General features: G+C 36.3%; 1 protein-coding gene across 1 annotated transcript in view; it reads right to left on the reverse strand.

Annotated features, from left to right (window-relative positions):
* The window catches only part of USH2A (usherin), a 681041-nt gene that overhangs the window by 120053 nt on the left and 547245 nt on the right, over positions 1 to 13743 (reverse strand). The window contains exons 55-57 of the mRNA XM_032319004.1: positions 9980 to 10087; positions 2315 to 2498; positions 1066 to 1223 (exon numbers count right to left, since the gene is read on the reverse strand). Of these exons, the coding sequence (XP_032174895.1) occupies positions 1066 to 1223; positions 2315 to 2498; positions 9980 to 10087 (450 nt within the window). The remainder of the gene's footprint in view (positions 1 to 1065; positions 1224 to 2314; positions 2499 to 9979; positions 10088 to 13743) is intronic.

Here is a 13743-nt window from a genome sequence, read left to right on the forward strand (position 1 = left end):
CATATATGGTCATTATTATGTTGAGGTATGTTCCCTCTATAACCACTTTGTTGAGGGTTTTTATCATGAATTGGTATGGTACTTTTTCAAAAGTACAAGTTTTTGGCTGAGATAATCATTCAAGTAAATGAAAAATATATCTTTGCTAATTATTTTATGGAATGGACTTGCTGATGGCCAACATAGTTGCTCACCAATTGTTTTCAGTGCATGTTCGACTGTAGCTAAACTTATTCCAATGGAGATAATAGAAATTTGTGTCAATTTTATCTGAAGACTAGATATTAGAGATAAAATCACATTTTGAAGTGAATTTAACACCTTAATCCATTTTAAATTTTACTGCAACAGCATTTCCATACTTTCCTTATGTTAAAAGACAGAGCAGAGAGATTTCACTTTAATCCCTATTCCACGGTGTTAATGCAATCAGATTTGTACCTAAGGATGAAGCTTACATCAAAATATAATAATTCACTAAGCCATAAAAGCAACCCACTAGTGACTAAATGGCACAATCGAGTCTATATAGTTTAGAGGGGCAAAATTCAACTACCATAACTGGCCACAATCTAATAGAAAGGGTAGAGTAACTACTGTCTTTCTGAATTCCTTACTCACTGCTATAATAAAGGCTGAATCATCTAACATCAATGATCCAATCTTGGGAGTCCTGCAGAATGAATGTTTGAGGTCATTCAGATCTATGTGACTTACCTGGGTTGTATACAAATAAGAAGGCAGATTTTAGTACTTAAAAGAAAGTATTACTTTTAAAGAAAAGAATATATCTATGTATCTATATATCTTTATCTACATGCCTACATCTGTATCTGTATGTATATATGCATATACTTATTTATGTATAGATTTAGTAATTGGTTTGTATTATTCTGTTTGTACTTATCCAGGAGACAGGCTATTTCCTTCTACTTTACTAAATTTACATTTCCCTCCTTATCTTCAATTAACTTTCTGTGAAATGTTTTACATACACATATGCATGTGCATACATGTGCACGCACGCACACACACACACACACACACACAATTTTATTTCTTTACCTGGTGGGGTCCAAGCTACAAATATGGAATAAGGCCCGATTACTGTGATATTATATGGAGGCTGGATTTCTTCTGGTGTCAGTACAGGTGTTTGTACAATGTAATCATCACTAGGATTGCTGCCACCTCCAGTTGTGGCTTCCAATTTATAAATGTATCTATATTAAAAAGAAAGGATTGTGATAAGGCAATGCACAAGAAACTTGAACAACGGTTGTTGGGCTTTCTCTCCATTGCTTAGTCCTAAATTATGACAAATTGCAAATTTTCTGCTCCCTGTCCAGAAACATCATTGTTGACTTGATAATTTTTCCAGAATAGGCATCACTCTAGACTGTCACTATTTCTGCCCCTTCCCACTTTATTTTTAACCTGCTAGTAATCAATTAGATTTCAGGAAAGTCTTTGAGTTTGCAAGTAGATTGTGAAGGATTCAAATTAATCTTCTCCATTTTTTTTTTTTTTTAGATTTTATTTATTTCTTTGACAGAGATCACAAGTATGCAGAGAGGTAGGCAGAGAGAGAGGTAGGGAAGCAGGTTCCTCGCTGAGCAGAGAGCTCGATCCGGGGCTCGATCCCAGGACCCTGAGATCATGATCCAAGGTGAAGGCAGAGGCTTATCCCACTGAGCCACCCAGGCGCCCCAATCTTTGCCATTTTTACCTAGGTTGGAGTTCAGGGAAATATGTTTAGAGGAAGATGTTTCTAAATTGATCTGCTACTCTCTACAATAAAACTGAATTGATCTCTACTCTCTGCAGTAAAACATCTGTTGATCTAAGATACATTTTGTTTCTGCTGAGATATGAATCGGAATGAATTGCAAATATGTGGAAATTTCCCCCCAAAACCATTCATACCTATACAGAGTGCAGCAAGCAGAGAAAACATTATATTAGAAGAAAAGTTAGTTGATGTAAAACAAAACTCTTTAAATCTTTTTTATTGCTAGCTTAGGAATGCATGTTTTTGAAGATAATTTGATAATTTTTTTAAAGTTTAATACTTAGTGTATTTTATATACTTAAAAGATGTCATGTACTCTAAAGACTAAAGTTATGAGTTAGCACTTGAGTCTTCAACATCTGAAATGAATTAAAATATCTAATCAGTTATGGAATGGCTACTGAACACAGAGATTAATCATCCAATTAATTTATTATTGTTTCATTTTGAGGTGCACTCTTTTCAGCGCTGAAGAATTTTAAATTCTAACTATATGATCAGTAAAATTTTTCTTTAGTTCACCTGCTGTTGGGCTCGAGGTTTTTATCAGTGAAATTCTGCTCCTCAGTGCCACCCAGGAAAACCAAGGTTCCGTTACGACTCAATTGATACTGAGAGATGAGGCCATTGGGCTTTTCTGGCGGACTCCAAAATAACTCCACTGTTGTGGAATTGATGATAATGTGTCGAGGTGTCACCCAAACCCCTGGAAAAAAATAACACAATGAGGTTTTACTGTTTGAATAAAATATATACCTTATCAAAAGTCAAACCACAACCTCACATCTTATGATATTTTTGTCTGTTGTTAAAAAAAATCTCAGGGCGAAGCAACCAAAATACATTTTCCTGACTTTAGAGGTAAAATGTACAATTGGGTATAAATACACTTTTTAGTGCTTTATTTTATTTGTAAATTATCTTTAGAAAGTGAATGTCAGACATTGAGAGGAGGAAGATTTCTCTGTATCGGCTGTGAGCCTGAGTTTAATCAAGGCCTGAAATACTACCCAGGAATTTTAAACTTCGATGCCTATAGACGTGGAATATGTGGAAGTAATCATAAAGTAGTATTTACTTGAATTATCAAATTCAATGAATACCATACTTTGCCTTTGTCTCTCTGATACAAGGTGCTGGGCCTCTTTTCCTCTTTTCTCTCATTTACTGGCTTGTCTCCCCCTACTGGATCTCAAAAATGGGCCTCAGAGACCTAGGCTTTCTCCTCTCCCTTAGTGCTCCCTCTTCTTTCTTCTCCTCTTGTTTTCCAACGTTCACTTTCGAGGTGATCTTCACCTCACTCTTAGTTTTAAGTATCATCTAGAAGTTGAACACTACCAATTGCATATGTCTAAACTAAAACTCTCTTGAGCTTCAGACTCCTGAACCCAGCTGTCAACCTGACACCTCCATGTAGATGACTAATAAAGTATCAAAACTTAAAACATCTAAAACAGAACTCTTGGTTCTTCTGTTATAATCTATTCATCTCCCAATTTTGTCCATCTATTCATTTTCTTGGTCAAAACACACAAAAATATTATTCTTGAGGCTCCCATTTTTTCAGCTTCAAATGCAATGTCATCAAATCCTGCTCATTCTATCTTGAATGCCTCTAGTTCTCTATACATTTAGTGCCATCTCTATACATTTAGTGCCATCTCTTCTGATCCAAGCTGCATTTTTCTCTTATGAACCTCTACCATAGCCTCTAATCTGGTCTCTGAGTTTTAAATCTTGCCCTTCTCTATTTCACGTAATCTTCATAAAAGTAGATAAAATATATCAGAGCACCCGGGTGGCTCTGCCTTTGGCTCAGGTCATGATCCCAGGGTCCTGGGACTGAGCCCTGCATCAAGCTCCCTCCTTAGCGGGGAGCCTGCTTCTCCCTCTCCCTCTGCTCCCCGGCTCCTGCTCTCTTGCTCACTCTCTATCTCAAATAAATAAATAAAATCTTAAAGAAGAATATGAAGTATATATATAAGTCATTGTAATCTTGGTAAAACATACAACCCTTTTGAAATTATTCATATAATTCCAATTCCTTACGATAACCTCAACAATCCTACATATTTTCTGGTTATGATCTACCTGGCTCCAGCCACAGCAGACTCCTCTCTATCCCTAGAATGCTTCCAGTTCTTTCTCACCTCTAACCTTCCACACTTCCATTCCTTCTGCCTGGAACTTTTGGTTATGACAACATGACATTTTTTCAATTTATTTTCATAGTTCAGTGAGCTGTGTGAGTATCATCTTCACAGGGAGGTCTTATTTGACCAAACTTCTCTAATGATAACTTTAATCTTATCTCAAGTGACCCCAACCTACTTTCTCTCTATCCTAGGACCTTTTCTATTTTCCTTTAACACTGATAATATCATAATAATTTTTCTTGATAGTATCATTATTTCTACATTATCACTGCACGATCTGCTTCAATATAAAGTTAGTTTCATGAGGGCAAGAATCTCCTCTGTCTTATTTGTCAAGGTATCTTAATGCATAGTAGTACAATGCCTAGTTGATACTGAGTAAGTAAATTAATTATAAATACACACAAATTACTATGTTAAGCACTGTAGGCAGTTCCGGAGAATGTAGGCATGAGTAAGATGTGGCTCATTCCTACAAGGAGTTTACTCTCCTCTGTAAAAGTTAAAATAAATACACAGACAACTATCATTCAAGGTCAAACATTCAGATACTCTTATAGATGTACAAACATGTCGATGGGGAACCTAGGCAATGAGGAAGATCAATCCAGCCATTTCATGTCGTCATCTAGGTATCCTCTGAACGGACACTGCAATTCTCTTCTTCAGCTTTTAAGAACGCATGAACTATTAGGTTCCCTGTTATCAATAGTTTTTGGTTGATTTCATCTCTCGTGTAAGTTATTCAGTACAGGATAAGATTTCAACGCTTTTAAAAGAAAAAACTTCAGGACATTCAAATGCAATTTATTTAGGAACATCCTAAAGAATCAAGGAAAATCAAGACAGATTTTAAAACAGCTCAAACTTGCTGATTTTTAAAGGAACAACTTATTTCTAAGAAGAAAGTAGTTCATTTTGTTCTGCAATAGATATCTGGACAAATCCACAAATTATAGTATACGTTTATGTCTCAGTTTCTCTGCCAGTCATTGTTAGATGAGTCAAGCAACTAATTAGAGTTCTGTTTCAAACATGATATTAATTTGTTGATTTAAGAGATAAAGTATGAAATTTCATTCATAATCTGTTTCCTGCAATCCTGTCTTTTTCACCTTTAAGGATGTATTAAAAATCACCAAGATGCTAAGAAGGCTTTTGCTTAGTTTCCACTTTGAATTAGTCGGTCAGCCTGTAGATATAGAGGAGTGAATGAAATAACATGAATCAAGATTTTGGGTTTATTTCAGGTTTCAAATAAAAAATGAGTTTCATATTTATGCAAGCTGGTGAAAGCTCTCGTTTTGTTGGTAACAACCCTGTATCTACCGGGTTGGAAATAAGAGGAAACCGAAATGTGTAAAATATACTACATGCCATATGGTTTTACATGTATAATGATATGGGGACACTATTATGTTAGCAGTTGCAAGAAATCTTTGATAGAATAAGATGCCCTTTTGGTAAAATGTCTTAATGGGTCCCAGGTAGAGAATCCGCTTTCCTCTGTGAGCCTGAATCTCAGGTGGCATCAGAAAAACCTATCCTACGTAATAGAAGGTCAGAGTTGAGACAATTCAAGGAAAGGAGAAGCATGGTCATGAGGTCAAGAGGAAATCATCTCGAAGGTGGGCAGGAGGAGGTAAACTAGCTGAGAGCTTTAAGAAGGAAAGGTCAGAAGGAAACCTTGGTGGTAGGTCTTTTGCAATATTAGCCACCAAAAAAAGAACATGTCTATTAGATTTGTTTTACATTTGCTTAGAGTGCCACATAATATTATCCACTTCTTACTTCTCTTTAAATCTTCATTCTAATTTAAAAATACCAGTATTTATTATGGATTGGCTTTCTTTTGGAAGCCAGTAAGGGGACTCAGTTTTGTATTGGTTGATGTCCTGGATGCCTTGACTTCTAGACTATTATGATTTATAAATTTATCCAACATTCCACCCAATTTTGTGTCATTTTCTGTGTCAGGCACTGTGGATGTAGGGATAAGGATGTATAGTCCACACCCTTCAAAGAACTCATAGTATTATGGTGCATAAAGATGACTGAATAAAAATTTAAAATCCACTTTGCTAAATGTTTTAGGAAGCATAGTGCTTTGGAGTACTTAGGAAGGGTAGCAACATAGACCTGGAGTAACACGGGGATGGGTGGGAAACAGATTTCTAGAAGGGGAGGACATGTGAGCCAAATTTTTTAAAAAATGGGTTAGCTGAGTGAGGATGTAGGAAAGAGATCTAAACTGAGGGGACCCACACAAAGTCCTTGAAATACAGGAAAGTATGGTAGAATTCCAAGTACCTCAGCATGACTGGTGCATTGGATGGCATGTGGGAAAAGCCAAAAGGCTCAATGGATAGCAGAGGTTAAAATTTGAGGGCTCTATTTTGCTTTACTTAGATGTGGATTTTTTTTTTCCTGGAAGGAAGTGAGAATTTATGGAGCCGACTAATGTGAAGTATGTCTATTTTGGCACAAGGGCGAGAAGAATTAATATGAGAAAGAGGAGAAATGACTAGAGGCAGGAAGACTAATTATGGGGAGTTAAAGGCATCTGAACTAAGTCAACACCAAAAGGGATATAAAGGAAGTACACATTCAGAAATTCCTTAGATTTATTAATTTACAATTTAAATTTAAAAATTTATTATAATTTAATAAAAATTGCTAAATATAATAAAATTTAATAAAAATTAAAATTAATTAACTTAAAATTAATTGAAATCAATAAGATTTTAGGAAGAACTGCACATTACAACCTGAAAAAAAAAAAGGTACACATTAAGAAGGTCCATTTTGGGCTGATGAGGTGTATGACGGTACTTGAAGGAGGGAAAAGGGAAAAAAAATAAGCTGGGTAGTGAGGAGAGAGATTTTAAATGTTGAAATACCGAGACTGAAGTATTTGCAAAACACGCAAATGAAAACATCTATAGATTGGTGGATGCACAGGTCTTAAATCTATGTGCAGGCTTTGTGAGCGCTGAGGACTCTGGGAGCTTGTACTTGAGAATTCCAAGAGATACTATGGTGTTACAAGGGCAAAGAGTAGAGGAAGAATCTAAAGGAACGTCAACAGTTAAAAGAAAAAAGTCATTGGAAGAGAGATCCGGAACACAGCTGAGAAAGATTCACATTTTCCTTTTTCTCCCCATGTGACCATTGCTGGAGGTAAGCATACCTGCAATTTTGCACAACTGAACTCTAAAATTAGAATTTGCCGGTAGGGCAGCACTTCTAAAAAGAAAACAAAAATCCGACTTGAACTCTCCCTATTTGACAGAAGGTACAAAATTTTCTGTGAGGATAAAACTGTAGAGAATTATGTCCAACTTATAATGAGGTAGTAATGTACATCAGCTTTTTTTTTTTAAGATTGAAAATGAGAGAGAGAAATGAGAGGAGCTTAGGGTGCTTGAACCAATGCTTCTTTTCATTCTCTCCATTTCTGCTTAGGACACTCAAGTGTTAGACCTTCAAACTATGTTGGATTCACTCAAATAGGCATTTTGTAATGAATTATATTTGGGTTACTAATTTAACACGAGATGATATGCTTATTTCCACGTTACAGTAAAACAACAGAACTTAATGTTGCTGTTGATTTGTTCTCCTACAACCCCCAAGTTAAGTAGTCAGACTACATTTATTTCCCATACAAGTTACTCACAAATGGAACTTATACAGGCAGAAAATGGATTCTTTATCCATGTTTGTTCTGCAGAAGAAAGCCCATTTAGTTTATTATTCCTGTGCACAGTTATTTGTGTTAAAGGAAAGGTGCACTACGTTAAAAAAAGAAATCAAGTAAAACATTTTTCATCTCACACTCCCCTGTGTTGTTGAAAGCTATAATTTTTAAGTCATGAAATCTGAGCTTTTTCCAGAGTATTTTTGGGGGGAAAAGTGGGAAAATAGACACATATTTTCTAAGAATTTAAATATATGGATTTGATGAGCACACTGAAGCAAGAGACCCTGTTATTTTACCAGATTTGAGCTGCAGCCAAAACTGGTTGATAGATCCTTTAGAAATTATCCATTATCATCAAAGTATCCATTTGATAGTTTACCTTTCCAAAAAATCCACTGCTGGTTTCTTCCTTTCAAAGGAACACTAAGCTTTTTGACATGAAACATTCTTTATATAGAAAACATCATTAGTGAAATCCTGGTGAGGAGCCATATGCCCCATATGTGGAATTTTCCATTTTATTCCCCATTTACTGGTAGGAAGTTCAGGTCTAATATTCTGAGGTACAACAATCCCCTTCATTAGAAGAGTAATGGACAAGCAGTTCAGGACTCTCCAATGGTAATTAACATCGTATTTCTGTTTATAAACTCATGTATGCCTCTGTTTCCCCCACATTTAAAACAGGCTGATAATAAAGATGAGCAAAATAGTTGATCACTATCCCAAGCTTCTGAGCCTATCTTTCTTCTAAAAGTAAATGATAACACTCACCCCAATTCCCAACCCACTGGTAACCATTATTATGTGTGTATGCTTCCAGAATTTTTTCTGAATTTTTATTTATCTATGGAAATGAATATAATTTTCTATGCATTTTTATACATAAAAGATACCATGCATTAATGTAGTTCTAAATTACCTCTTCATATGTTTAGATTGTCTCATTCTTTTAAGCTAAGGTATGGGAATTTCATAATGTGAATATACCTGCATTTATATAGCCATTCCCCTATGCAGAGATATTTAAATTGCTTCTGATATTTTTCCATTAAATAAAAATACCAAAAATGCTTCAATAAACATTCTGGTATATGTCTCTTGTACATTTGTGGAAGAGGGGTTTTCGGGCATAGATACTGAATGTGAAACTACTGTGTCATAGAAAATCAATGTTCTAAATTTAACAGACATTGCCAATTTGCCTTCCAAGGTGATGATCCCATTTTATATCCCCTCAACCTGTGTTGGATTCTGTATCTCCTCTACTGTTTATTTGTCAAAATCCTTGTTTTCTGAGGAAAAAACTCACTTGCTCCATCAAATCTTTTTTGATTTTCATAATGAGTTATAATCTCTCCCTCTTCAGATTAACTGGAGCATTCTGTTCATTTTTTTAACTGATGTATGATTATTATACAATGTTATATTAGTTTCATGTGAACAACATATTTATTTGGCAATTCTATACATTCCTCAATGATAGGTGGGGTCACCATCTGTCACCAGACATTATTAAAACATTATTGACCATTTGTTCTTTCTTAACATCACCTTTCAGATTCTCTCTCTCACTTTTTTTTTTTTAAGATTTTATTTATTTATTTGTCAGACAGAGAGGCAGGCAGAGAGAGAGGGGAAGCAGGTTCCCCGCTGAGCAGGGGATTGATGTGGGGCTTGATCCCAGGATCCTGGGATCGAGGCTTTAACCCACAGAGCCAACCATGTCCCCCCCTCTCACTTTTTAAAAACACGTTTATTTATTTATTTGTTTGTTTATTTGAGTGGCGGGGGTGGGAAGGGGAGCAGAGGAAGAGAGAGAATCCCAAGTAGACTCTGCACTGAGCCTGGAGCCCAACACGGGGCTCAGTCTCACTACCCTGAGATTACGACCTGAACTGTAATCAAGACTCCAACCCTTAACTGACTGAACCACCCAAGCACCCTGATTCTCTCTCTTAATGTAAGTGTAAGTACTTGTCCTGTGTCTTTGACTTGATGGTAGCTTCTTTGTGGCAGTGAGCACATCCTTGTTATATATCAGGCATTCCAGAAATATTTAACTTCTGATTTTTTGAGGAATTTTATATCCCAGTACATAATATTTTTTTCACTGAAAACTAAATTTAAGAGGTTTAAGCAACAGAAAGCAAAATTTATGTTGGGAGACTTAAAGCTGAACCAAACGTGAAGAATGGGAGCCTAGAATATAATTTATCGACTTGACTCCTTTGTTTGAAATGAAAGAGTTTATAGAATTCACTTCAAAATGCCATATGAAAACTTCTCCCAAATCATGGATATATTTTTTTTAATTTTTTTAATTACCTTCAGGGGCTGCCTGCAGTGTCTGACCTAGAAAAGGCTCGCTTGAAGTGCATCCAGCAGATGTACAAGCTGTAAGTGTGAAGCTGTAGTTGGTGTATGGCTGGAGACCTAGAAAGAGCAAACAAGAAATAAAGTACATCTTGAGAGGATTATTTATTATCAATTAAGCACCTAAAGTAACATGCAGAGTTGTAGATACGATTTCCAAAAATTTTAAAAGCAGAAAACACTCTTTAATGGAGATAGGAATTTCACAAGCATCTTGATATAAATAGAAAATTCATTTATCATTAGTAAAGTAATAAATTCTCAGCCTTAGAAGAAATCTTAAAATTCATGCAATCCATCCACCCATCCATCTTTCTCTTGATTCTCTTGTACAAGAGGTCACTGAAAAGACTGCCCTGCCTAGGCAACCAGAGTTCTCATCTCTCAAAGAGCCCGTTCCATCTTTAGAGAGCTCTAGAGTTCTCCTTATTTTGTTTGAAAGTCCTTCTTTATATTGTGGTGAATTCTTTCCATCACTTGGACCCCTAGGGACATACAGAACAAATCTAATTTCTTTTCCACATGACAGTTCTTCAAATATTTGTAGACAGTTATCAAATGCCCCTTGAGTCTTTTCTTCTCCAGGCTAACCATCCTAGTTTCTGCAACTGCTTCTTATATGAGAAGGGGTGGAAAAAATAAAAGGAAGGTTAGATTCAAAATTTTTTTACCCTCAAGTCATATTCAGCTTATATTCATACCACCCGCCCCTTTGTATTTAACTTTGCACTTCTTAACCATGTGTGCCCATACAGTACCAGCTCACCTTTAACTTCTGTAGTTTTTTGTCAGGGGGGGGGGAATGTTGGCTTTGTCTTTACACATTGATTAAACATAATTTTATTAAGGGACAGTGCTATGGTATTCAGAATATGACACAGCCCAGTAACTGCTCAATAATTTCTCAGGAAAAATATAATACTCAAGTTACTTAGCTTCTCTTTGCCTGATCTTCTGATCTGTAAAAATGGGAAATACAGCAACTCGCTTTTAAGGCTCTTAAAGATGAAATAGGTTACTTAGAGAAGTACTTTCTTTGAGCAGAACCAACCTTAAAACTCAGCAGCATTCGATAAGGCTAACATTTCTTGCCTTGATTTTTGGGAAAGTCCAAATAATGCTGAAGCTCAAAAAATTTCTCTTCCTTAAATATAAGACTTAGTCTATATGTTGAATAATTAGGCTAAGTGATAACACTGCTCTACTAATTATTATATTAATTTTTCATGAATTCTGAACTACATTTTCACATATATTGTTCTTCTGGTGTTCATATAGTGTTCATTCATGAATCACTCTATGGCTTCGTGTAGATTTTTGCTCAAATGCTACCTTTTAAAAGATTTTTGACTACTCTGTATATACACTACACCCAGTACCTGTTGTTCCCTCAAATTACTTTCTTCTTCATAGCCCTCAACATTATCTGATGTTTTATTATGTCTGTATATTCATTGTTTGTCTCCTCCCTAGGGCATAAGCTCTAAAAGAGCACAAACGGATCTGTATGTAAAAGATCCCAGCATATCCTTCAAATAATGACTGGCACAAAGTAGGTGCTTGTTAAATGAGTCAAAAAATTAATTTAACTGATTCCTTTAGTATTAGAGCAGTCATCTGGGTTTTCTGCTAAAGCAATAAAGTTCTGCAGCTGGAGCTGCTTCAGAATTCAGCTTCAAAGCCCTTTGTGTTTCCTTATCAATTTAGTGATAAGATGCAGATACTTATTTGATTGTAATCTTCCATTTGGTTGCTATGGAGGATTTACATAATTTTGATATTTACCTGATTTATAGATAAGAAATATGATGAAAGATCTAAGCCAAACCCAAACCATATATGTTTGATAAAAGCTTATGGGAAAATGCTAAAGATTATAAAATACAGAGCTCAAAAGAAAAAGGAGGACTCTTCTAAGAGTGAAGGTCAGAGAATACAGTAGTGGGCTGATTTCGTCTGACCACGCACTCTCTTTACTCTTGCTGCTGGAAAAGGGGGTCTAGACCCTGGTAGCACCATTTCATCAGAAGAGCTCAATTTCTCACTTAGAATGTAAGCCCTTAGAAGGTAAGGCTTATGTCTTTGAGGGTTTTTTCATCATATTTTCTCAGTAGTGCCTATTGTAGGTGTTTGATGTTTGTTAAATAATGTTTAAAGAACACGAAGCCCATACAAGTGCCCCACAAAGATGTCAGGCTATGATGTCCATGACATCCAGTCAAATTGTGATCTGACCAAACAGAAGCCCTTCCTCATAATTCCATGGGTATATCTGCCCACCACATTTATTCATTGTGTAAGCAATTCTATTCTAGTTGTAGAACATTATTAAAATAATACAAAAATTAATGGAATGTGTAAACAATAAATATTTTCTAGATTTTGTCTGAATGCCAGATGGTAACTATGGCTGATACAAGTGAAGCAACGCTTGGTCTTTCTCTAGATTTTCCTATCAAACGAAAACAAACAAACCCCCCCAAATGAGGCCCTCTTCATTTTGTGCTCTAGCTAGTCTGATTCAGACAAGTGGTGACTGCTGGAGGATGTTTTAGGATGCATCTTAGAAAAGGTAGAGCAAATATGTCATTACAAAGGTGTTCTAAGGCTGATGAGAGGTTTGAAGGTGTTTGCAATGAGGACAGCTGCTAAAAAGGAAATTAATGTATATTGAAATAGAAATTGTCCTTTCCTTACAAAATTTTTCTGAAGCAAACTGAATGGTATCCATTTTACATATAGCCCAGAACACTAGAATACAAGCTATTTAGAAATGGTTCCACAGTGGAGTAGCTAGCTCATTAGGGATTTTTGATAGGTTAAGGAAGGTGTGACAGAGAAGCCTGTTACAGGTATTTAAACTGGATCCTGTGGGTTGGCCTTGAAGAGCATGGGGCCAGGTCTAGTGAAGGAATATGCATCTCTTGAAGCCACTGGAGTACCAGAATCAGGGAGGAAGGATGCAGAGCTGAGCGCTGGGTAGAGATCCTCATTTAGGAATCCACAGGCTTTCAAAGACATGACCAATCCGGAGGAATGAATGTGATGAGCTTGAGAAAGGAAACAAAAATGGAAGAGCAAGAAAGACAAGAGTGGGAAACATGAGACTTGAAGTGAAGGAGGGGGCACAAATGGACTTAATCTAATCCATGCGCAGTTCGTCCTCAAGGACTGTGTCTGGCCCTGATATAGGGGTCAGATGGAACAAGGGTAGACATATTCACCTCATTTCAACTCACATTTGCCAGTCTGTGTCATACAACTCCACATTTGCTATGTTTACCTTCCAGAGTCCACTCACACTTCCTTTTACTACAGAGCTGCAGTTTTCCTCGTGGAAACCCGTCTTTTGGCTACCAACAGGCTTTACTCCTTGTTTAGGATTGACACCACCTGGACTGACTAGTCCTGGACACAGTTCCACATTCCACTGTGGATGTTAGCTGCTCAGGATTGAGTCTGTGACTTCATTTAGACTAAGGGGAGGCAGGCCTTGAACATGAACTTTCATTCTTAATTGCTGGTAGTTTTTTGTTCACCACATAGTGCTTGAGAATGGAGGAGACCTCAGAGGTAAAAAGAAATTGGGGCTTGGAAAGATCTCAGCCTGGAGTCTACACCTGATTTTTCTTTTTAGTTTCAAGCCAATAAATGTCCATTTGTTAAGCCTGCTTGAACTGAGTTTTTTGTAACTTCCTAGAAAAAGATTTCTAAAT

Source organism: Mustela erminea, chromosome 17 (genome assembly GCF_009829155.1).
Source record: "Mustela erminea isolate mMusErm1 chromosome 17, mMusErm1.Pri, whole genome shotgun sequence".
NCBI lineage: Eukaryota > Metazoa > Chordata > Mammalia > Carnivora > Mustelidae > Mustela > Mustela erminea.